Source organism: Macrobrachium nipponense, chromosome 7 (assembly GCF_015104395.2).
Source record: "Macrobrachium nipponense isolate FS-2020 chromosome 7, ASM1510439v2, whole genome shotgun sequence".
NCBI classification, from domain to species: Eukaryota; Metazoa; Arthropoda; class Malacostraca; order Decapoda; family Palaemonidae; genus Macrobrachium; species Macrobrachium nipponense.
The window spans coordinates 51,481,109-51,506,978 of record NC_061109.1 but is presented as its reverse complement, the minus strand read 5'-3'; the positions used below and the strand labels follow the sequence as shown (position 1 = coordinate 51,506,978).

General features: G+C 36.8%; 2 protein-coding genes across 5 annotated transcripts in view; one reads left to right on the top strand and one right to left on the bottom strand.

Annotated features, from left to right (window-relative positions):
• LOC135217350 (head-specific guanylate cyclase-like) overlaps positions 1-25,870 on the top strand; it is a 999,777-nt gene that overhangs the window by 138,244 nt on the left and 835,663 nt on the right. The window lies entirely within an intron of this gene.
• Positions 1-25,870, bottom strand: part of LOC135217599 (guanylate cyclase soluble subunit beta-1-like) — a 409,846-nt gene that overhangs the window by 11,786 nt on the left and 372,190 nt on the right. Inside the window, 2 exon segments of the mRNA XM_064253564.1 lie at positions 330-348; positions 955-1,098. Of these exon segments, the coding sequence (XP_064109634.1) occupies positions 330-348; positions 955-1,098 (163 nt within the window).

Here is a 25,870-nt window from a genome sequence, read left to right as displayed (position 1 = left end):
CATTAAGAATCACCAGGATTGATGCAAAAATCATGCTGGATCTACCGATTAATTTTATCTGGTCTCACCAGCGTAAGGAAACTTATACAAAAGATTCTAGGAGGCAAGTGATTTTCTTAGCAGTATTTGACCAATTTTAATGTGACTTGTGGCCTTCATATAGTTGCTGGTGATGAGTTGCGAACATGGTTAGAACCAATTAGTGGGTGAAGTGAGGGATGTATTTGTGCAAGGTGACTGGAATAATTCTGAATGGACATTGGTGGCCCCCGAACCTGACGGTTTTGGTTATAACGAATCGAAATCTCAAAAGCATACTGGAACCTTACATAATTTTGCCTCTAATGGCTGAAAGGAAAAGTGTCATTGCCCATCTGAGTGGGGAGTTGACGTTGTTGTTGGGGGGGGAGGGGGGGGGGGGGGGGGCTGTTCCCCTCACACGTTATCGCCAGTTAGCTATCAATTATTGCTTAAGCCTAAAGTAAGGAAAATATGTGATGTCATAGATATTTCGGGTCCCTTTCTTTTACTGAAGTCCTACATTACCATGATAAATATACATACATCGAGCTACAAATGTCCTTTAATATCTAATTCGCTCTACCTCGGAATCAATATATTTTCATACATGTTAACCGAAGGGGAATTTTTTAGTCGATAAGAAATTTGTCGGCCCCAACGGGCGCCGACAATATCTTGACTAAAAAATTCCCCTTCGGTTAACATGTATGAAAATATATTAATTTCGAGGTAGAGCGAATTAGATGATGAATGACATTTGTAGCTCGATGTGTGTGTGCATATATATATATATATATATATATATATATATAATATTATATATATATATATATATATATATATATATATATATATATAATATATATTGTCTGTGTGTGTAATACAACCATTCACATATGCAATACAAAATAGTATTTCGGTTGAAAGGCTAACCTTAAGTCTGAGACATCCTTGGTCGGGAGCCAATTCGCGGTTGTCCCCTCTGGTGGTGATGAGTCCCTCTTTGGTGCGAAGGACGTAGATCGTGTTGATGTGAGACAGAATGTTGTCGAAACTTAGCTCCATGTGAGGTCGGACCTGCCAGCCAACATAAATCTAATTACTGGAGGGACTCTAACTTTGAAGAGAAGCGACATATTAATTAAAATAGGTGCTTTTCCTCTCTCTCTCATCTCTCTCTCTCTCTCTCTCTCTCTCTCTCTCTCTCTCTCTCTCATACATACGCACAAACAAACAAATGCTCTCTCTTGTGTAGCCTGAGGCCTTTTCTTTCCCCGATTTGGAATTGCCTTCTCATTTTCATGCGTTGTGTTCTTTCTCCACTAATTTATTTATTTGGCTTACCGACTAAACTGTCTGTCTCTGTGTATTAAATTACAAAAATAACAAAAAGAGTTCGACCTGAATTAACAGAACCTGGTGACTACGCAACCAGAGATACGTAAGAGAGAGTTAAACACTTAGTTTCAGTAAATAAAATAGAATTGACCGGGTACAATCACACTTGTTATTTAATGCATCACTTGACGAAATGCATGGTTTCCATTTACCCACGAAACCTTACTCTGGCTCCTTTAAGTTTTATATATATATATATATATATATATATATATATATATATATATATATATATATATCTATATATATATAAATGCTTTCCAACACTTTCAAAAGTGTTGACGGTTTCTCCGCACAATCCCCTGTCAGCGCTATATCATCTTCAAATATGGGGCATTTCACACTCCATTTTGAACCTTTAATAATCTCGTAACTTACTCTTACATCTCTTGTCTTTTCTCTGACTTCTTACATACCCGTGCATCACATCCACTTTTACACAAAACCACTCAATTGCCCATCTACATATTGTAAAATAGGCATCAATTTAATCATTAGAATGTTTTATCACTCGACATATTACACTGTCTGCCATGCATCCCCAGTATGTATATCAATTCCATGAATCGTATTTTTTTTAGGTCCAAAAACACTACGTACATTCAACTTATCCCTTGACTCTCAAAGTGAACTCACATTGCTCTTCCCTTGCCAACTTTCATTCCTGTTGCTCATTCCCTTGGAACTTTTCCTTTCTCCAGCCACATTTCAAATGCCCTGATCAGCCACTCGATCATATATTAACCTCTGCAATGCAACATCATCCGTGTAATCCAATGGTGCTTCACCATCCTTATTCCTCCTAATCACCCTCCTTGCATCTACTCAATTCATACCCAAAACTATTAATCAGATTTATACTAACTTCGTTTACTCTTGCATCATTACGTCCTGTCCCTTTGATAACCTCTTCAGTGTACAGCGCTTCAAAAAATTCAGTTTATCGCCGCAGACTGAATTCCCTGCGGATAGGATCGCCCCATTAATTGTTTGATCAATTAGCTCGTTCTCCTTGTTTGCTGTATATACTTGATAACGTTTTCTCCATAAAGTATTTCTTCAAATTTAGCCTTAGATTTTTGACATACCATACCACACCATACCATTTTTTCAATAACTTGGTCCTAGACTACCATCTTATCTCATCAGTCCTGCAACTATACTCCAAGAAATCTTTTTTTTCCCTTTCTTAGCCTCGAATCACCCATCATTTGTTACTTTTTATATACCCTCCACACCATTATTTAAGTACTAAAACGTTCTGCTGATTCTGTGATCCCATATTTGTCTTTTACATACTCCTTGCATCCTCCTCCACTTATCGTTATGTACAATTCTCACTCTTATCGGATTCATTTGCCTTCATTCGGTTGATAACCATACTTTCCGCCCTTCCTTTCCAGGCAAAACGTCTGATTATTTTAAGTTTGCTTCATTATGGTGGGTCACCGGTTTTGCTAAAACTGAGTTTTGAGAAAGAACACAATCACTTACCGTTTTAGTTTATCTTTATTAAAAGCCAGATGTCGAACATGGCAGAACATTACTAGATACCCAAAAACAATTAGGAAACTTCTTTAGAATATGTTAAATTTATTTACACTTTTGTACATTAAAAGAGAGAGAGAGAGAGAGAGAGAGAGAGAGAGAGAGAGAGAGAGAGAGAGAGAGAGGCAAAACTGAAAGTACAATGTGTTTGTATGTGTTGGCATGTTTATGGCACAGCTTCAAGATCAGATGTTCTTGTGCCATTTTAGTTTTCTGTCAAAGAAAACTACTGACATGGCTATCATTGTCTGTTCGTCCATACTTAATATGTCTGCCCTCAGATATTAAAAGTTACTGAGATATTAAAAACTACTAAGGCTAGATGGCTGCAAATTGTACGTTGACCATCCACCCTCCAATCATCAAACTACCCTCTAGTCTCAGTATTTTTATTTAATTTAAGGTTATAGTTAGCCATGCTCGTGCGTGTGACACCACAATAGGGGCCAACAACACAGGCCACCACCGGACCGTGGCTGAAATTTTCATGGGCCATGGCTAAGAGTTTCATACAGCATTATACAGAAAACTCGATTGCAGCGGAGAAACTTTGCGCATTTTTTACTTGCCTTGTTAGCGTAAACCTTCACAAGAATAACGTTCCTTTTCCTGTCTAGTCAATGACATGGAAATAGATTTTCTCCCATATTTCAAGCTCCTCTGCCATCCCCAACCTTCCCTCCCCAACCTTGGTCAGGAACGGGCTTTTCGTCATCTTGCGCCATCTCGGGGCTTGGCGTGAGTTTAGATTTTTTTTTTCTTTTCTTTTTTTTTGTTGGGGGGGGGGGGGCCGTCGGCGGTGAGGGGGTGTCCGGAAATTTGTTCATGTGTGATGGGCTTAGTATTCGTATTTTGTTTCAGTTTGTGACGACGGATTTGTCCCTTTGTTTGAATGGGAAAATTTTGTTTTGTCTTTTAAACGTGAGATGAGTTTTTCCAGTTTCAAAAGTATTCTGATATTATTTGAGAAGGTTTCTGAGAGATGTGCGAAGGAAGTAAAAGAAACATCAAGAACATTTTGTATTAAAAGTAATTTGTCGAAAAAGCATCATGATGAAATATGATGAATTCGGATAAAGGTTTTGGGCTTCTATGTAGGTAGTGGCAGTGCACCTTAAATAGTCAAATGAAAAAGTGTACATTAAAGATATGATGAGGTAAGATAATTAGACATTATTTATTCTAGTGATAAAGTTCCTTCTTTATCATTAGAATAAATAATGTTGAGATGTTGAACACCTCTAAAATTGTTGAATAACGGCTATGCTTAGGAAAACATAACATGCTTAGATATGTATGGAAGAAAACCTCTCTGTATGGTCATATCGATACGATTAATGTGCAATATTCCAGTCCTTGAGTAGTAGAGAGAAGTTCGTTTGGAAATACATTTTTAATTTTTTTTTATAACAAATTTAAGAGAACATACCAACATCGGTTGCTCATTGTTTTGGTAGGTTTTCAAAATGGTTTTATAGAATAACATGGCGTCATGAAAAATTAATATATACCATAGGAATGGGATTTTATTAAATCAAGTCATAAATTTGATTTTTGTGCGCAGTAGCGAGCAAAAGAAGTAATTGAAAAAAGTCAGAAGGCATCGGAGAGTCAAAATTTATTTTATGTGCAATTGTTAAGTGAGAAATAAATATAAAAGGTGCAGTTGAAACAGTATCTAAAAACAAGGGCTCTCTCTCTCTCTCTCTCTCTCTTTCTTCAGATCCACTGGACAAAATAATATTTACAGAAGAGGACTTTAAAAACAAAATAGACAAACTCAACAAGTTATAATCTCCTGGCCCGGATGGGATTCATCCAAGAGAAATTAAAGAGCTAAAAGAGGAGACACTTCCTCACCTATAAAAACACTACAGGAAAAGTGCTGAACAAAGAAAGGCACCAAAATGATGGAAACTAGGAAATGTGCCCCCAGTTTACAAAAAGGTCCGAGAGAAGAGTCGGGGAAATTATAGACCAATCTGCCTAACGTCGGTTGTTTGCAAGATTTTTGAGTCCATAATTGCAGATCAAATTGTGGATCACATAGATAGAAACAACTTATTGTTAAACAGTCAACACGGTTTCAGACAAAACAGATCCTGCCTATCAAACCTCTTGGAGTTTTCTCATAACATGATAGGTATCTACGACAGTAGTAGAGCAATAGATATAGTCTACTTAGATTTCCAAAAGGCCTTTGACAAAGTCCCACACAAGAATCTGATGACAAAACTTAGAGCCTTAGGAATTGTAGGAGAAACAGCAGACTGGGTCGAAGACTGGCTAACTTATAGAAAACAGAGAGTCGTAATAAATGGTGAAGAATCAGAATGGGCAGATGTAACAAGTGGAGTTCCCCAGGGTTCTGTTTTTGGCCTTCTCTTTTTTATTAACATTAATGACATTGATGTAGGCTTAATTAGATATTGACGTAGGCTTAACTAGCAGGATAGCCAAATTTCCTGATGACACCAAACTAGGTGTAAATGCAGCAGACCCAGATGCAGTGGAAAGTTTAAGGAATGATTTAATGAAAATAGGAGAGTGGTAAAAAAATGGCAAATACCTTTTAACGTAGGTAAATGTAGTGCTACAAATAGGAACAAACAACCCTCATGCCAGTTACATGCTGCTTAGGAATGACATAAATAGTGTAGAGTAGAACAAGAGGAGGACCTTGGAGTCATTATTACCAAGGTCTTAAATCCACAAAACACTGCATACAAGCAGAAAAGAAAGCATAGCCACTAGTGGGATACATAGAGAGGCAGTTCAAATACAGAAACAAGGAAACTGTTCCGCAGCTCTACACATCAATAGCTGTTGGACCCCATCTTGAATATGCAGTACAGTTTTGGTCACCAACATTAAGAAAAGACGTAAATATATTAGAAGGAGTACAAGAAAGAGCCACAAAGTTAATTCCATCCATCAGGCAAATAGGTTACCGAAGACGACTAGAGAACCTGAACATGCATGGCTTAAAAACACGACGATTACGAGGACAACCAGTAGAAACATTCAAAATACTGAAAGGCATAACAAAAGTAGACTGTAACCTATTTACATTAAACGAAAACCAGACAAGAAATAATGGATGGAAACTAGAACTGAAGAGATACAACACATCCCATTGTGGGAACTTCTTTACATACAAGATATGTGACGTGAATAACTGCCACCGAAGTTGTAAACAGCAACAGTGGGAATGGAAAGAGTTTAAAAGAAATTTTGACAAAATCATTAGGACACTGTGAATACACAGTAAAACCTGCTCCTACAGATAAGTGAACACACTGTGTTTTCTCGGATGGACTAAATAGTCTTTGAGACATCTTGATGCTTGTAACTCTCTCTCTCTCTCTCTCTCTCTCTCTCTCTCTCTCTCTCTCTCTCTCTTGTAGAGTCATTACACAATTCATTGATATGTACATTCGGTTGAAAGAAAAGTCAAAGCTCTAATGCTCTAATAATATTTTAACGAAATGTCGATCACTTTCAAGTTAGTGGATGGAAAAATCAATATTGAAAGACTCGCATCCATTAGTTGTGTTTATACAGCTGTATAGACATAAGGATTAAAGGGGATATACTAGTGTTAAAAGCTGTTCCCAAAAAGTTAGCTATCATGATTATAATCTAAACAGATATTACGTATTGTGTCCACCCACTAGCTGTTAGTCAGTTGCACTTGATTCTACGGGATGACTCAGATTATTAGTGTTGTCCATTTAATGTTTTCTCTTAGTTTTTCCTTTGATATCTTGTAGTTATGATTATTATGACTAGGACTGGTGTAATCCTCTCTTCTTGTCTGTTTATTTATTAAGCATACTTTCGATCTCACAAATAGATTTGGTTTGTCAGCAGTATATATATATATATATATATATATATATATATATATATATATATATATATATATATATATATATATATAGTGTATGTATAAATATATATATATAAATACACACACACATTATATATATATATATATATATATATATATATATATATTATATATATATGTATTATTTTTTTTCTTACCCTGTTGCTTTTGTGATCTTTGAACTGAGGTGTTTTTCTAAAAAAAAAAAAAAAAAATCAGCATCTTTTGCTTGTGCGGAAAACATTCCTTTGGTGGTCACCTCAGGATATAAAAGTGTTCCAGTTTTAACTGCAATGCCTTGATCTCAGTTTCCACTGGGAATCTTGAGTAGTAATCTCATAGTGAGTCGTGGTTAGATGTCTTTTCTTGTTTTCTTGCTTGTGGCTGCTTTAATTTCTTATTTTCATCCAAAGGAAGGTTTTGTTAAGTTATAAAAGATTGTACAATTTTTTTTTCAATATTTGAATTGACTCCATTCTTCACGGGATAAGAGCTGATGGAATTCGTGCAAGCAGTTTGCACTGGCCTACCATAGAGTAGCGATTGAAGGACGGGAAAGCTCCTTTGTGAGGGATAATGGTTAATGCAGTGGTCTTAGTGCTGTAAGGTTGCTAATCCATTAATACAGGACCAATTACAGTGAGCTAGAGTTTGCCATTAAGGTTTATGCCTCTCGACTAAAAGGAGGTGGTTTGCAGATCAGCTTCATCTCCTTCATTACTCTAAGAAAGATATACAATGCATGTATTGGTCTTTCAGTATACCTTAGTTTTACCAGACCACTTGAGCTGATTAACAGCTCTCCTAGGGCTGACCCGAAGGATTTGATATTTTTACGTAGCTAGGAACCAATTAGTTACACAGCAACGGGACCTACATCTTATTGTGGGATCCGAACCACGTTATATCGAGATATGAATTTCTATCAGCAGAAATAAATTCCTCTGGTTCCACGTTGGCCGAGCCGAGTATCGAACTTCGGACCACCGGATTGGTAGTTAAGCGTGAATTCCACTTAGCCAACGAGGGACCTGCATTGGTCTTTAAAGCATTGGGTCTTTAAACAGACAGTTTCTTTCTTGGCAATAGGGCTAGAGGAATTATATAGAAATCTTACTGAAGAAATGCTCCGTACATGGTAAATACCGTCAGTGCACCTATTGCGGTACACTAGGCATTACTTAAGGATCATGGAAGCGTGCCTTCGGCCCCTTGCTGCAACCCCTTTCGTTTCTTTTACTGTACCTCCTTTCATATTCTTTTCCATCATACTTTCCACTCTCCCCTAACAATGGATTCATCGTGCAACTGCGAGGTTTTCGTTCTGTTGCACCTTTCAAACCTTTTAAGTCAATTTCTGTTTCAGCGCTGAATGACCTAATAGGCCCCAGTGCTTGGTCTTTTGCCTAAATTCACACATACTCAAAGAGGGCTGGAAGTCTAATGGTCGAGAAAAGATAATAATTATCTTACACAGATGTGTGATTTTCAAGAAACTAGGTACTTGTACATTGCAGCTAGTATTTGAAGATATTCATATTTTCATATTGTGTAAGATACATACACCATACATATATATTAATATATATAATATTCATATCTTATATATATATATATATATAATAATATTATATTATATATTTATTATATTTTATATAATTATATGCTTAAAAAATAACAGTAGATGCACGTGACTTCATTAAATAAGCGAATACCACAGGAAAATGATAGTCAGAAATCCAAGCACTTTCATCTTTACTAAGACATTGTCAAGGAGCGAATGAAATACAATTGGAGAGAAAGGTCTCAGGTACACAACAAGATCAAGAATACCAGATGGTTAATTGTCAAAAGGGTAAAAATTAAAAGGGATAATCCATGATTATCGGATATCACACGGTCACAAACCTAAACAGATTTGACCCTAACCGAAATTACAAAGTAACTTTACAGTCCAAAACATGTAAAAACTGAATATATTAATTTTGTTGCTTATATGTATCTAAACTTTTTTCATTATGAAAGCATCAAGTTTAAATAAACCAAGACTTTAATTTAGAACATTTCTATTATTTGACTTGATGAAACAAGATTGTTTTTAACACGAATGTTAAAAACAATGTTGATTTTATTAACAAATTGAATAGTTTAAATTTGAATTTTGATTTTAATATGGTTAGTTTTGATGCTGTCTCTTTATTTACAAAAGTGCCTGTAGATGATTTACTTGAATATTTGGAGGAGGAATTAGAACGTCATGACATTCCCTTAACTGTAGCATGTATCAAAGATAGTAAATTTTGTTTTAATGGGGAATTTTTTGTACAAAAGTTTGGCATGGCTATGGGTAATCCCTTATCTCCTGTCCTTAGCAATATTTACATGGAATTTTTTGAGACAAAACTCTTATCAAGAATTTTGCCCCAAAAAGTTATATGGTTTAGGTATGTGGATGATATTTTCTGTATTTGGCCAGTTCACGAAAATCTCCAGGAATTCCTTAATAATCTCAATAATTTAGTCCCTTCTATAAAATCTACTGAAGAGGAAGAAAGAAATAGTAATTTGAATTTTCTTGATGTAACTGTCCATAGAAATGATAGAAATTTCACCTTTCAATCTTTCGGAAATCAACTAACATTGCCTCTTTTGTTCATTACTACTCCAATCACAATCAGAATGTTAAATTCTCTGTTTTTTCTGGGATGTTCCTAAGGGCTTTACATGTCTGTAACCCGCAGTTTATTGACGCTGAAATTAAAGCTATTTATGATATTGCATTGAAACTTAAATACCCAAGGACTTTTGTAGATGTGGCATGGAAAAGAGCTAGAAAAACATTTTATTCAACTAATGACAAACTTGAATTTAGTAAGCATAACATTCTAAAATTACCCTATGATGAAAGGTTTTTAGACATTCCTAGAATTTTAAAGCTTTTTAACATAAATGATGTTTTCAGTAATATTAATGTCAAGAGTTTAGTAATCAAAAATTCTCCTAAAGATCTTCCAGGCTGCATATATGAAATTCCTTGCAAAAAGTGTGATAAAGTCTATTACGGACAGACCGGTAAATCTCTTTCACAACGTCTCAAACAGCACCAATATTCTGTGAGAACTGGGTAAATATCGAATGCATTATTCGTACATATGAGAGATTTAGATCATCCTATTGATTGGAGTCAAGCAAGAGTCTTAATCCCATGTAATGACACAGTTAAAAGGAATATCATTGAATCTTGTTTCATCAAGTCAAATAATAGAAATGTTCTAAATTTAAGTCTTTGTTTAATTAAACTTGATGCTTTCATAATGAAAAAAATTGTAGATAAATATAAGCAACAAAATTAATATATTCAGTTTTTACATGTTTTGGACTGTAAAGATACTTTGTAATTTCGGTTAGGGTCAAATCTGTTTAGGTTTGTGACCGTGTGATATCCGATAATCATGGATTATCCCTTTTAATTTTTACCCTTTTGACAATTAACTATCTGGTATTCTTGATCTTGTTGTGTACCTGAGACCTTTCTCTCCAATTGCATTTCATTCATTCCTTGACAATGTCTTAGTAAAGACGAAAGCGCTTGGATTTCTGACTATCATTTTCCTGTGGTATTTGCTTATATATATATATATATATATATATATATATATATATATATATATATATATATATATATATATATATCCATATCCCGAAGGAAGTAGTAGGGAAAGGCATCCTCATCTTTCAAGAGTTTATTAATGCCGACGTTTCGCGACGAATTCCAGGTCGCATTTTCAAGGCTAAAAATATATATAAGTTTACGAACATTAATAATTGATCTAATTTAATTTATATTAAAATGTCATGGCAACAGCTCTCATAAAGTAAAAAAAAAGTTAAAAGTTAAAAGTTAAAATTCAACAGCACCTCCAAAGTCAGAATTTTAACTTTTAACTTTTAACTTTTAACTTTTAACTTTATTGAGAGCTGTTGCCATGACATTTTTAATATAAATTAAATTAGATCAATTATTAATGTTCGTAAACTTATATATATTTTTAGCCTTGAAAATGCGACCTGGAATTCGTCGCGAAACGTCGGCATTAATAAACTGTTGAAAGATGAGGATGCCTTTCCCTACTACTTCCTTCGGGATATATCTTCTTTGAGCTCCAGCTCCGGCCCTTATGTGTGTATATATATATATATATATATATATATATATATATATATATATATATATATATATATATATATATATATGTGTGTGTGTGTGTGTGTGTGTGTGAACACCAGCGTATCGTTATATAGTAAGAAGTATTAGGTACTACTTTTCTCACCAGACGGTACTTTTGGCCAGAGCAGCCGGTGTAGTACAATTGATAAATTAATATAAAGACAAAGGATCAAACAATTTACAGAAAATCTTGTCCCGGAAATCCTTACGTTCTAATCATCCATGTAGACAGATCAGCGAGATACGCTCTTGCCATACAAATAAAAAAGAAAAAAGAAAAAGAAATCCTCTTTCTTTTGGTCGAGTTATTTCCTTTCCCAAAAACCCTGGCTATTGTTACAGGGATTGCCCGATTTCAATTAAACTTGGTCTGAAACCGAAGGGCACTCGAGGGAGAATATTAAAGGGAATTCAAATAAAAGTCCATCCCAAGTAATATTGTCAGCCACTGAGCCCGAGGCATCTCTTCACCCAACCGCCTGCCTGTCCATTGGCCTCTTCTCCACAAAGACAAAACCACCAACGAATAAGAGCAAACATGCACACACACACACACACACACGGACAGAAGAAAGCTCCCTTGGCTACCTAGGATTGTCTTCTCTTGTATGCTTCATTACACTAATAAACTATATGTGGCATTATCCATTTCCGTATGTAACATGATACTGGCACTTTATGAATAAGTGGCTTTTTTAAAAACGAGCTTGCCAGAGAGAAGCATAATCGACCTACGGTTCTGTTACCAAGTGTTATGGAGGTCATTTTTTTTTCCTTTCTCTTTGATTTGCTCTCTATCCTTTTAGTTTTATCGCTGAAGACTCTCTCTCTCTCTCTCTCTCTCTCTCTCTCTCTCTCTCTCTCTCTCTCTCTCTCTCTCTCATACGCGATTAAGTTACAATATGAAAACCGTTTGATGAGAAAAACTTTGGAATAAAATTTGTCCGCCAAGTTTCCCTTGTCCTTATGTATAGAAAATTCTCATCCGATTATTAATCTTTCTAAAGAAGGTGTATAGCGCAAAAGACATTGTCAAGAGGATCTCTCTCGTGGTATAATGATCAGGTTATGATGTTCCATAATGAAAACATTATCCCTGAATTGAGCGTTTACCTAGACATCAATGTGATGGTTAAAAACTTCGACGACGTAAAAAGTTGTTACTCAATGCATAAATGTTGAACATGGAAGTATTAAGATGGACAGCACAGTATAAGAAACACCTACTTGGAAATAAACCACCACCAATAAGGCTGATGTGTGACAGTAACTCGAAAGCTAAGAAAAATATGATAGCCTAGTCCCTTCTTCATCAAATATTGCATTTTAAGGTCTTTCTTTAACTCCCCTGGTGGGGAAAATCAACTCTAGGGTTTTAGTACTAGCGTTCCATTAATCATATGAAGACTTTAAATATATTAAATTATAGTATTCCTGACATAATAACGATGGTCAAGTAGGGTATCATAGCAAAAATTTTCACCAGCATTTATTATTAATTCAATTACATTAGATGGTAGAGTAGCTCCTTATGGGACCAAAATACCCAAATATTTCTGATAGATTTACCATATGAGGAAGCGCAGCATCGCAAATATGCAATGACCAGATGAATGGTTAAATTACTGACGATCACTTAAGAAGTCAAACTAAAATTCATTGATGAAGTAGCAGCAGCATGGAAAACACACGAAATAAGCTAATGGAAAGATACTCTCGAAGAAATATGAAGTTCCAGGATATGCACCGTGTGTTTACTGATGTTCAGTTAATTAAATAGATGAAGATGTTAACTTGAGGTTAAGAAATCCACAGTCATCCCAGACCATAAATATCCTGCACGCACAAGACCCTCGGAACGGCCATAATGATCTCCTTTCCCTGCCACTGAGGGAGGACGCCTCCCTGGGGCCACCAAGGCTAACAAAGCCTGTTTGGTCAAAGGATGAGGGCAAACTTTGTTTGTGTAACGTCTTTGTATAATGTAATCGTAGACGGGAAGAGAACACCTCTATAATTAATATGAAAAATATAAAATTCAGAAACCGATATTAAATTCAATACAGTTTTGTTACAATAAAGCGGCTGCGTCACAATGATGAAGATTGCAATCTTCGTCACCATACTTAAAAGGCCTTCTTCTCATCTTTAATATCGAGCCGTTATTGCTTTCAGTTATATCTTTCTTTCAACGTCTTTAGGAAGCCACACGGTGAAGCGGATTTATGAGGTATTCCTGGAGAGAGAGAGAGAGAGAGAGAGAGAGTGAGGAGAGAGATAGAGAGAGGAGCGAGAGAGAGAGAGAGAGAGAGAGAGAGAGAGAGAGAGAGAGAGAGAGAGAGAATTTCTAATTATCAGACAGGTAGCTCCGGAGAGAACAATATTTACCAGTTTAAGTTACATTTATTATTTCTGAACCCTTACTTTGAACATTATAACAAACAAAAAGAATGCAGGTAACTATTCAAGCTCTATGAGAATGCTGATGTTCAGACAAAGTGTATCACCAAAATTAACAAAAATATTCAGTAACGTTTTCGTGTTTGAAAGACGACGGCAATAATCCTGACATTTAACGCTCTCAAAAAGCATGTACCCCAGTAGGGGGTTAGTATTATCACTGAACCCCATTCGGTGCAATGTAGGTATTACTTAAGGTGCCTTCGGCCCCTAGCTGCAACTACTTAATTTCGTTTACTGTACCGTTCATATTCTCTTTCTACTATCTTACTGTCCACCCTCTCCTAACAATTGTTTCATAGGGCAACTGCGAGGTTTTCCTCCTGGAACGCCTTTCAAACCTTATACTGTCAACTTCCGTTTCAGCGCTGAATGGAGGTCTGTTTGGCATAATGCCAAAAATCTTTGTGAATCAAATCAGTCAATGCATGTACGCATTTTCAGGGTGACATCTTGACAGAAATATTTACAAGGCGTCCTCACTGCCGGCCATTCAGTCACTTCGTTTCATTCTGTGGAAATCATTGATAGTTTTAATGATTGCAAAGAATTATTGCAGTCATGCAAAATATCTGTTAGTGCATTTGAGAGCTTTGAGTTCGATACTGTGCTAAGATTGGCATTAGAGTATAACTGTTTATTAGCCTCCAAAGAGTCAAGAAGCCCTTAAGCACTACCCTTAACCTGTTGTTTGAATAACAACAGCCTATCGTATTCAGGATATGAAAATCTGCTTATTACACAATAGTTTAAAAACCCAGTGTGGTAGAAAATAAAAGGAAAAAACACTACCCTTTTATGGGGTTACATGGAGAGGGTGATGGGAATGAACCAGGTCGTCAAGTTTGAGTCTCTCCGCTGGTACCCAGTTCTCGCTGCTACTTATGAGTCATTTCAAGCGTTTGATTTTCATGTTGATAACTGGATATGGTCCTCTTAATGGCAGGTTAGCAGAGGCTTATTGGTGTCATTTGTATTTTGACTTGATTTTATATAATTTAGGCTGTCAAGCCAGGCACTGGGTCACTTTTGGTCATTCAGCATTAAGTCTGTGGCAATAGGGAGTTTGAATGGTTGGACAGTCATTAGAATTGCCTCTGGTCATCTTGTTCTTTCTGCAGCTATGGAGACGTCCAAATCTGATGTGTCAATTTTCTGTTTGGCATTTGATGCAAAGATTTGCTTAGTTTTTGTATCTCACTTTTGCCAAGTTCCACAAGAATTTTTACTTTACTAGTTTAATTGTTGCTTTTTTCATAGAATGAACAAATACATGGATGAGTTGGCACACTTCCTTTCGAATAGTTCTTGACACCATTGGACAAGTGTTGGTGCTGCAGGAGACTTTATTTCACAAGGTTATTATGGAGTGTTACTAGAAGTTGGAAATATCCCAAAATGAGGATGAACTGAAAGTTTCTTGTACCCAGGAGTGTAGATTTGATGCTGATCATGTTGGGAAGTGGCCAGGTTCATTTTGAGGGTTTAGTTGCTTGTAGTCTGCATAGATATGCTATGATTGATCAAATGTCTTGACCATGTGGAGTGGTGAGGCCAAGGATGTGAAGCTTCACCTTCTGGTAGGCCTTCTGCAAAGGCCAGTTGGTTATAACTCGGAAGACATTTTTAGTGGTGAGTCATTTCTCCAGTACCAGGTAGTGGAACTTATAGTAGACTGGAGAACCCATTGCTCTGATATGATGGAGGATGTTGTGCTTGGTGAGTACCCCAAAAGTCTTACAAAATTCAACTGTAAGATGTAGGGGAACTTCTGTAGGAGGAGGTTTAGGTTGGTGGTCCTTTATGATGACATGGGTGGCTGTTTGGGCCCCACAGAGAGTTGTGTCACCAGGTGGAGGACAAGGTTTTGATGGACATAGAATGCTGTGAGGCTGCCAATGGTGGCATCGAGTTGCAACTAGTTCTCGCGGTCTATGGTGATAGATTTTTTACCCTAATATTATAAACCTGAATGCGCATGTGTCCACCAGGAACTTCTTTGCTGCAACATTGTTGGTGACATAAACCTGGCCTCCTTAGTCTTTTTATCCCCTAGCTATAACTGTGAGCACAGTTCCTGGCTGCTTCTCTGAATTCATGGTGATTGATGTGCAGTTCAGGTGGCTTGGGGCACCCCTTCTCCATCTGTATGCTTTGCTTGGACATTCATTGTTGTGGTTATCCTTGGTTTCATAGATGGTGACGGGGCTGTGTGTTGCAAGGCTTTGGAGGACACAAGCGACTTGCCCTTTTTCTTCAGGAGGTCTGCTTAGGCATAGCTACAGTGCAGGGCAGGGTGCAGATCACCCTGTGAAGGTTGACTTTCTGTGGTTTGCCGTCTGTGTTGAATTCTGGTAGCGTAGGAATTGGACTAGAGCATATCTGAGGACTGTATTTTGTCAATTATTGGCTGGTTGCTGTTATGGGTAAAGCATGGCATGGAAGCAAGTTGTCTAACGGAGCACTCGAAAGAATCATCAATGTTAACCCCTTGTGTCCGGGCATGATATATATATATATATATATATATATATATATATATATATATATATATATATATATATATATATATATATATATATATATATATATATATTGTGAGAGAGAGAGAGAGAGAGAGAGAGAGAGAGAGAGAGAGAGAGAGAGAGAGAGAATGACGTGACTGCGTCAGCTGTCTGATAAGTAAACGGTAGTCACAACAACGTGTGTCTTTTCTCCCATGGAAATCGATACAAGGCCGATACTCAAAGAAATTAAGCCCAACGGAAAATAGTGGAATCGATGGATTTCCCTCTGAAAGGATGTAATTCCGACGAGTTCCAAATGAGATCCTTGTGACTGACTCGGACTCCAGATGGAGTGGAACCCCGTCCATTCAGTAATGGAACTTCCTTCGAGAACTGTTTCATGTGAAAGAACACTGCTCAAATAGGCCTTTCTTTTCATTCTCGACAAACTTCTTGTATATCGTTTATAAACGCTGTGATTCAAAGAGAATATTGTATACAAGAGGTCATTTAACAGCATAAAAGGACCACAGAAAAAGAAGTCGAATCTCCCTGGGTTTTTAAATCTTATTATATTCTGTTGTCTTATTTTAGAGAAGAAAAGAGGCAGGATGAAAAGAAGAGCCCTGAATTTTTTAAAACTTATATTTGAAACGCGATGTATATCCGTGTTAATGTATTTGTAAAATTGTCTCGAAGTAAGATCATGAGTTTTTGGGAAACATGAAGGACTCTCTTCCCAGTGAATAAAAAGAAAGAAAGAAAAAACTGCGTTATAAATTTTGGTTATTACCCCCAAAAATGGTCCAATCAATTCCATGGCTTTGCTCCTCCCCCACCTCCACCTCCACCCCCACAATGTGGCCAAATGACCTCCCGTCAGAGTATCAAAAGTGTTTCTTTTCGGCGAATGTTGGTTGACACTCAAAGTACGAATTATTGTCATCAATAAGATTGGAAGTGGGCGGGGTAAAAAGCCCAGTTCAATTTGAAGCGACTTGAAACTGGGAATGGAGGAAACTCTTGGTCCCAACCAGAGTAAAAAGGTTTCGTTCTGTTTTTCATGGCTACTTGTCATCATACAGTAGTAAGAAACGTTCGACTAAATAACAACATTCGTCTGTTCAGAAACCGAACCCGAAATTGGCATGGTATTTTTTTTTAATTCCCATAGCAATATAAAGGCATCATCCGGAGTCCATTCTGCCTGTTCCACATTCTTGGAATTTGTGGAATATCCAAGTATATTTTTAACAAATATGAAATAAACGTTCAACCTAATTCAAGCAATTCACAGCTGCTGTCAATCACAGTTAATAAAGTCCTCATCAGTGGATGAATGAAGTGTTTTCTGGAATCCAGAAAATCCTTTGTAAAAAGGATTCTGTAATTGACAAACCTCTGTGGAAATGGGCCTTTGTCAAATTCAATACTTCATTAAAGTATGTCAAGTGAATTCCACTAATTGTTCATAGTGGATATAGTGAATAAACCATTTATTTGTACATCGTGACTGACAGTATTTTCGTAATGAAGCAAGTCACTGAAACAATAAACAGTTAAATAACGTAATTCTGTATACAATGATGTTAAAGTTCCTGATTCTTTAGTATTTTTAGAAAGGAAAAGAAAAACACTAAGATTAATTTGAGTTATGATTTACATTTATTGACAATGTCATATCCTTATTGCTGGCGCTAGTTTAGGAGAATTTTGAGGACTCGCCTCTACAACTGGTATTCTGATAAGAATTATACGAAGGCTCGCCGTAATGTACTTAAAGGCATACAAAACACTGACGCATTTTCTTTTTCTTTCATATTACTAAGTAAATTGCCACAGCCGCGAGGAAGGAATGTTGAAATGAATGAATAATGATTAGAAGATACTGAATATAAGTAAAATAAGACGAGACTGTTCAAGGTGGCTTGGAAAATTATTTTTGAGTGTCCCTCGTACCAATTACGGACACATGTCCTAAAGAAATAGTATCGGTTAAGACCTGCGTGCAATTGAGGAATTCAGTGAGATTAAAAATTAATAACAGAACGCCTTTAGCTTTCCTGGTGATGCATAACTCGTCTTTATGTTGCATTTTTCATGGGCGCAAGGTTTCAAAGGCTTTATGTAGAACAGAAGCTGTTTCTTTCTCGTGTCTACCGAACTATCAGAGCGCGAAAGATGGAAGAATTGTTTATCCTCTTTTTCCACCAACATAACAAGAGGCAAAAGTGAAATGTGCTGTATAAACATACCACCTTTAATGCTGTACAATTATGTTCCCTCTAAAGTTATACCTAATTACTCAACAGTAGAAACAGTCAATATTTATTTAGAAAGGAGAAGGGGATTAAAAGGAAAGAATCAATATTTGTCTTTAAACCTCGAGTTTACCTGGCCCTAATTCATTCGTTTCCCTGTCAGAGACACCAAAGGGTAGGAGGATACGGAAACAAAAGCTTAATCTGTCTGTTTTATGAGGTTGTATATATATATATATTATATATATATATATATATATATATATATATAATCACTCTTATATGTATATGTGCTACTCTTAACTTTTTCTTTTTTGGAAACTTTTCACCGAATAAAGGAGTTATCGTCTGAAGTAAGTGCTCCATTTACAAATTTTTTTAATCTGTGTGGGTGAGTTCATGGCTTCGGTCTAGGCCCAGGCATATTACTTTCCAATGGATCATTACATTTTGCAGATTTCGTGTGAAAAATATGGATCGAGGTATTCATAGGTTTTTCTTATGAACTTGGATTCTATAATATCACATTCCAACGTTTAATTGGAACAAATTGTCTTTTCAACTACCTACGTAGCTGATGGTACGATTATGTTCAATAACACACACACACATGTATATATATATATATATATATATATATATATATATATATATATATATATATATTTACATATATATATATAATCGCATGCGTCACTTCATAATGCTTGCTTTTTCGCCTCAGTTTTAATTTCTGCACTAAAAGTACAAATAGAGTCAATGGGAGAAGGAAGAAAGGTTGCTTTCCAGTTCAACTTCAGGTGTTGGCTCAGGTCTGTTTCTAATTTTCAGAAAGTGGCAGCATCATAGTACCAGGGAAAATGATCTCGTATTCGTCTTGGTATCAAATAACTCATAAACACACTCCCAGATTCTCATCCATGATGGAAACGACAGCTTAGTGTCAACATAAATCAGTGTAGATTTGTCTCACTTGTCATGTGGTTCACACCCCTTCCATCATTCAAAAATCCTCCTTTCTCAGGTCATAGCAAAGACAATAGAGCAACATTTTGACACACCTTAGGAATTACTCAGGATTCGCGAACTAGCATTAGAGCTTATCGCGACACCTTTGATAACACCTGCGTCACCCTGAACGACGTCCTTCAAATGAGACCAGGAAGATGACTGTCCTTCAAGACTATCCTGAGAGTCCCTGTCAAATTCTGGAATATCACCTTTAACAACCTCTAGCTGTTATTAAGCATTTCACATGGACTGGTTTGCATGCTACCTGCATTTGGTCAGAACACATTGGAAAGAGAGACATTCAATTCTCACACCACTCCTCATATTGTATCGATTCCCTTAAGGTTGCAATGCCCTCATTAACGCCTCTGCTCCAGCAGCAAACCCCATGTGACCCACTTGCAGCTTATTTAAGATTTGACCTGACCCTTGCATTTTGCGCCTAGTAACTCCGCCCATCCTAACCTTTCTCTCCCGTGCAATGCCCTTCTTTTGTTGTAGACAATAGAGATGCTAGATACTGTTTCCTTCCAGCACCACCTGAGGATTAACAAGGTCTGCTTGGAAGGTAAGACAATGCCTGCTGACCATCGGTTAGCATCCAAGATGGGGACCGCAGACGGGGGGTATAAACACTCCAGTTTGCCTTTAGAAGTCAGTAATTGGGGGGCCCGGGGGTAGGGGTGCCTTTCACGATACACAACGTCCATAGGTATCTCTGGACCCTGCTGTCCATAACTAGTTGAGAGTACTCACTAGGCCCAGCACCGCACCCAGCTGGTTTGGAGTCTTGGCTTAGGCAAGAAGTCTACAAGTCCTTTTGGACTTAGACGAGATTCCCACTATGCCTCACAACATACCATTCATTACGGCCCTCGTGTACCATTCATTACGGCCCTCGTGCAACCAGACCATATCTCAATTTAAGTCACTACAACTTTTGACTGTCTTGTAGATTTAATGGTAGCGCTGTTGTGTCTACATGTGTCAAGCAACGGTGTTTGTAGAAAAATTGCCAAGTCCATCATATTTCTCAAGTAATCATAGACACTGTATAGAGTAGTTCTTTTTTCCTCGGCTGTTTCTGTGTTAGACCCGACGAAGGAAATCCTTACTCTTAAATGTTTTAATCTTAGAAGCTAATTCTATTATTTTAGTGAATTTATACTGTTTCTCTTGAACCATTCTGGTAGCCTAGTATACTTTCCACTGTGTTACCTTACTTTTATGTTCGCTGTCCTTTTGTTGTCCATCGCAGTCACTGATTAATTGCCAAGTTGTGAAGGCATTTAAATTGAGCCGAGTCATTGATTTATTCAAATCAACCATAAAACTAGGACCCAACGCCGTGACACGCTAATATATATATATAAACTGTATATTATGCATATAATAATATTACTGATTGAATTCTTTAATTGGGTAAATGGGAAATTTAAGGAAAGGAAATACTTTACATTCTCTTCATACATGATTGCGGGTAAGCGACCTCATTGTTCGGCGTACAGCATTTTTGTTTTGTTCGCTATCCTTTCCCATTTGATCTCTTTCTCTCCCTTTTTCATCAAACAGACTGAAACACCACAGGGAGACTGAAATGCCATGCCCTTCATGTCTTTCCTTGCTGAATGCTGGCTGTATCTATATGAGTAGTCACTGGAACCACACAAAAATAATAAGTAAGAAATCCCAACACACCTGTGAACAGGCAAGGGGAGTAACAAGTTCAGCCTGAGGGGTATCTTGGAGGCTGTCCTCAGGATGTACAACCACTAAAAGTGGCCTCACACTAGACCTTTTTTTCTCCAGCAGTGAGCCGTTGCTGCCAAAAATGGAAAACCGGGAGCTTTTAGCTCGAGATTTGGGCTTCCCGACTGGATGGGAAGCAGCAAGCACGAACCGCGAGTGACCACATAGTGTAAACAAACAAGATGGCTGCTGCTGATAGGACGTATTCTCAGAACTTTGGCTTCTCTTCTCCTGAGCCACTCTCTAACCCACAAACGTTTTTTGTTACTCTTGCATTTATTTAAGATTCCGAGAAAACACATCACTGCAGCACATCTTGCAAATGTCCGCCAATTTCTGGGCGCCATGATGATATCACTGGTGTGATACCAGCTTAAGACGCTTGACCAACTTTCGGTCCCCCTTTAGAGGTCCTCATGCAGAGGCTTTCCAATATAGTTGTTTTTGTTCTAAATTGTTCTGTCGTTATGCAAGAGCTGGCTCTTGCTCCTGGAACAACAACACAGTGATTATGTCGTAACCTAAGATAGAGACGAAATATTTCGGTATCGGAGGCGGATTGGTATAAGTTCTAACATTTGTTTCGCTTTCAAACGAATTCATTTTCCGTGCTGTCATCGTTATCTCGAGTCTACATTAAAACCTTTTTCTTTTGATGTCCATCATTCATTGCTCGTAGGAATTTTATTTACGTAATTTACTTTGATTTTTTTCGATTTTAATCCCACTTGCAGAGAACGGGCTCTCAGTCGCCATGGATTATCTGTATCTTTTCTGAGTGTAAATTGTTTGTTTGTATGGTGTTTTTACGTTGCATGGAACCAGTGGTTATTCAGCAATGGGACCAACGACTTTACGTGACTTCCGAATCACGTCGAGAGTGAACTTCTATCACCAGAAATACACATCTCACACACCTCAATGGAATGGCCGAGAATCGAACCCGCTACCACCGAGGTAGGACGCCAACACCATACCAACCACGCCACGGAGGCACTTTCTGAGTGTAAAGTATTTCTGTCGGATAAAAGAAAAAAAGCTTCCCTCTCTCAATTAAAAGATTTCTTGCAGTTCGCCCTTCATCCTTATTCATTATCCTTCCCCCGTTGCAACCCTTTCTGGAAGAGAAACCTCTCCGCTTCTCTCTGCCCTAACGGCATTCGTAAAGGACCTGAGGTAAAACGGTATTTCTATATTTTGCAGGCTCTTGTGCGAGTTTATTTTTGCACTGATGTTCTTTTCTGCCCTATTCATGTTTTCATTGCTTGGTGCATCTTGGAGCCTCGGCCTTAAATAAATGGGAGCAGATCCGCTTTTATTTATATTTCTTTCATTCTCATCTTTGAATAACCACCATCTTCACCGTTTGTGCTCAAGCTATTTTTTCTCTCGTTTTTCTAGCCCTTGCCCACATAGTAAGTGTTGTTCCCTTCAAAACTGAAATTAATCATATTTGTGTGCAATTTCTATTGCCCAGTAAACTTATTTACTTATAATGCTGTTTGTGTTTATGCTATTCCTGTTCATCTTGTAGTTTTGAGAGTAGGCAACATAAGAAGAAAGCGCCATCCAGTCAAGCATCTGGTGTATTATTATAGAAATTGTTTTGTATGAAGCCTTTCTCTTAGTACTTAAGGAAGGAACGTTTCAGCAAAACCGTAAATGTTTTTTAGTACATAATCCCCATGAAGCGAAATTAAGACCAAAATATTCATAAGAAATGTTGGTATTAATTAGTCAGATGTCAGATTTTTTACTTTTTTTTCTTGTCCAACCCCCGAGACGTAGTCAGATGTTTCATTTTTTTTTTTTTTTTTTTTTTTTTTTTTTTTTTTTTTTTTTTTTTTTGTATTCTCAATATCCGTGGGATTGTTGGCACAGGTAACAAAGTGCTGTCAGTACGTACGGGGGACTAAGTAAAAATTGACCTTTCAAGTCCTCTTCCAAAACAACGCATTGCTTGCTTTCTCTCTCTCTGAGAGAAGTTGCTTGCATTAGCCGTCAAGAAAAGGTTGCTTTCCCAGTTGTGCTGTGAACAATTGAAATAATTTAAGTCGACCTCCGGGTGTCTTTTTAATTAGGCGAATACGTTCTTATGATATTGGACTTTCATTCCAGCGTTACTCGACTTTTTAATAAATCGTCTTTTTCCTCAGCGCGCTCTTGTTGCCTCTTGAATTCACTTTTTTCTCACATCTTAATTACTTTTCTTTTCCTTTAATTTCGTGATGAAACTCCGCCTCGGGATATTTTGCATTCTCATCTCGGGAACAATGGAATCTCTTTCCATCTCGTTTCCCCTTCCTGCCTTTTAACTCGATGATTAACATAACAAAACCATCAACAACAACTACAAAATTAAACGAAAAGAGACGCAACGGGTATCAACGTTGCTATTCTACATGTTACATCAAACGCTGAAAGAAAAAGTTTGTTTTTGTCTTTGGTTTGTGGAAAATGCGAAAATATTTGGGTCACATTTTGAGAGAGATGCGTTAGGAGAGGAGTGAGTGAGTGTGTTTGTGGAGAGAGAGAGAGAGAGAGAGAGAGAGAGAGAGAGAGAGAGAGAGAGAGAGAGGAGTGAAGAGGAGGGGGGGGGGGGGAACTGTGTAAGGATGCAAGTTGAACGAGTAAATAAACTAAAATGCCTGTTGCTTTTGCAAGTGAATCTATCATCTTCGCTGGCCGTTTTTACTGGGGTTACACACACACACACACACACACACACACACACACACACACACACCACACACACAGACCCACATGATCATTTTCACCGTATTTATGGAATTACAACGGCCATAGACTGAAAGTTTAAATTCAAGATTTGATGTTTCAAGAATGTATATCCACTTCTGTCCTCGAACACTTCAAAAGGACTGGGACACTAGGCTAGCAGGTAACGGAAAAAGAAATCAAAATAGTATATGGTGTGAGATGATGAAATGGGAAATTGACTGCTTATTTTAGTGTACTGTTTCTCAGTATAAGGTAGTCGAGAACAACGAGGTAGAGACGGAACAAGTAAAAATTGCGCCGAAGAAATCGAGTTTTTCCGTAGTACATAAAATGTATAATGCTGTATGAACCGCGCCACACACACACACACACACACCACACACATATATATATATATATATATATATATATATATATATATATATATATATATATATATGTATATATATAGTATATATATGTATATATATATGTATATATATATATGTATATATATATATATATATATGTGTATATATATATATATATATATATATATGTAGTATATATATATATATATATATATATATATATATATATATATATATATATATATATAATAGTCAGTGATGTAACGGTGCAGTTTCACAGAGAGATAATATAAAAAAATGCTGTACTATGAATACGGGCAATATAAAAAATATAGAATTTGAAATAATTTCAAATGATCCTCTAATTTTTGAGTTGGATAATAGGTAGCGAAAAAAACCATTTCGCTTCCCAGTAATACAGAGTCCATGTTTGCTTGAGAGAGAGAGAGAGAGAGAGAGAGAGAGAGAGAGAGAGAGAGAGAGAGAGATTAAAAAAAATTGGCGCGAACCTTGATCATTATACTCTAATGGATGATCTGTAACCTTAAGTGCAATTCGATACTGGGGGGGTAGAGTTAAATCATTGATTTTCAATGCCTCATTTACTAAATCAGATGTGTGTTTAGTGTGAATCCCATATTTTATATATATATATATATATATATATATATATATATATATATATATATATATATATATCACATACATACATACATACATACATACAGACATACATACATACATACATACATACACAGATATAAGAGTGAAGTTTCACAAGGGATTTTCTTTTTTGAGTTGGGATGTTAGTCTGGGTGGCTACTAGAGTTGTTGGAGAAATGTAGTAGGAGAGAGAGAATTTGACTTCTATTTACGTCTGGGTTCCTTACAAGTGTACAAGGCTACATCCCACTTTATTCTTGTGTCATTTCAAATGAATTGCATAATCAGTAAGGTTGGCATGCTTGCTGCTCCACAACATTTGCCAGGACTCTCTCAGACCTCCCGACTCCAGGCCAACACTATTTTACATTGAGACATGAGAAGTATCACAAATACTTTTAACAGCCACTGCATATTTCCATTTAATATAACTAGTTAGAAAATGGCTGTGTATGAAAGGACACAATAAGGAATTTGAACAACACTCTTACGATCTGCACTTTACATTTTATGCCCATAAATAACAGCACTTGTAAATGACCTACGCGTGAATAACAAAGGAAATACAAAATGAAAGAAAATGTGCACAAAAAATAGATTGCAATGTGCAAAAAAAGGTAGATTGGCGACTAACAAAGACAGAAAATGAATCAACAGTAAGCGATAGAAGCAAAAGCTGAAAGTACACAAATTCAATAAAAACTTGAACGCACCATTGGTCGATCACTAGAAATAGAATACAAACATATTCAAGTGCAGGTAATGACTGGAATTTAATTTCTCCAGTTCTACTGTAGACATAATGGTGAACTCAATTTACTCAAGTCTCTAGTAGGAATGAGTTTTGAATCAAGTGACATACAGAATTGGATTCCATTATAGGACTCCCTGAAACAATAACACTTTCACTGAGGATCATTCCCCAGCTATAGAGTTTGCACGTAAAATATTAAAGCTCGCCACTACGGCGAATTGAACTTATTGCAAGAATGGAGAGGTCTTTCGAAAGAGTTTGAATACCTAATAAGTTATGTAATATGTCC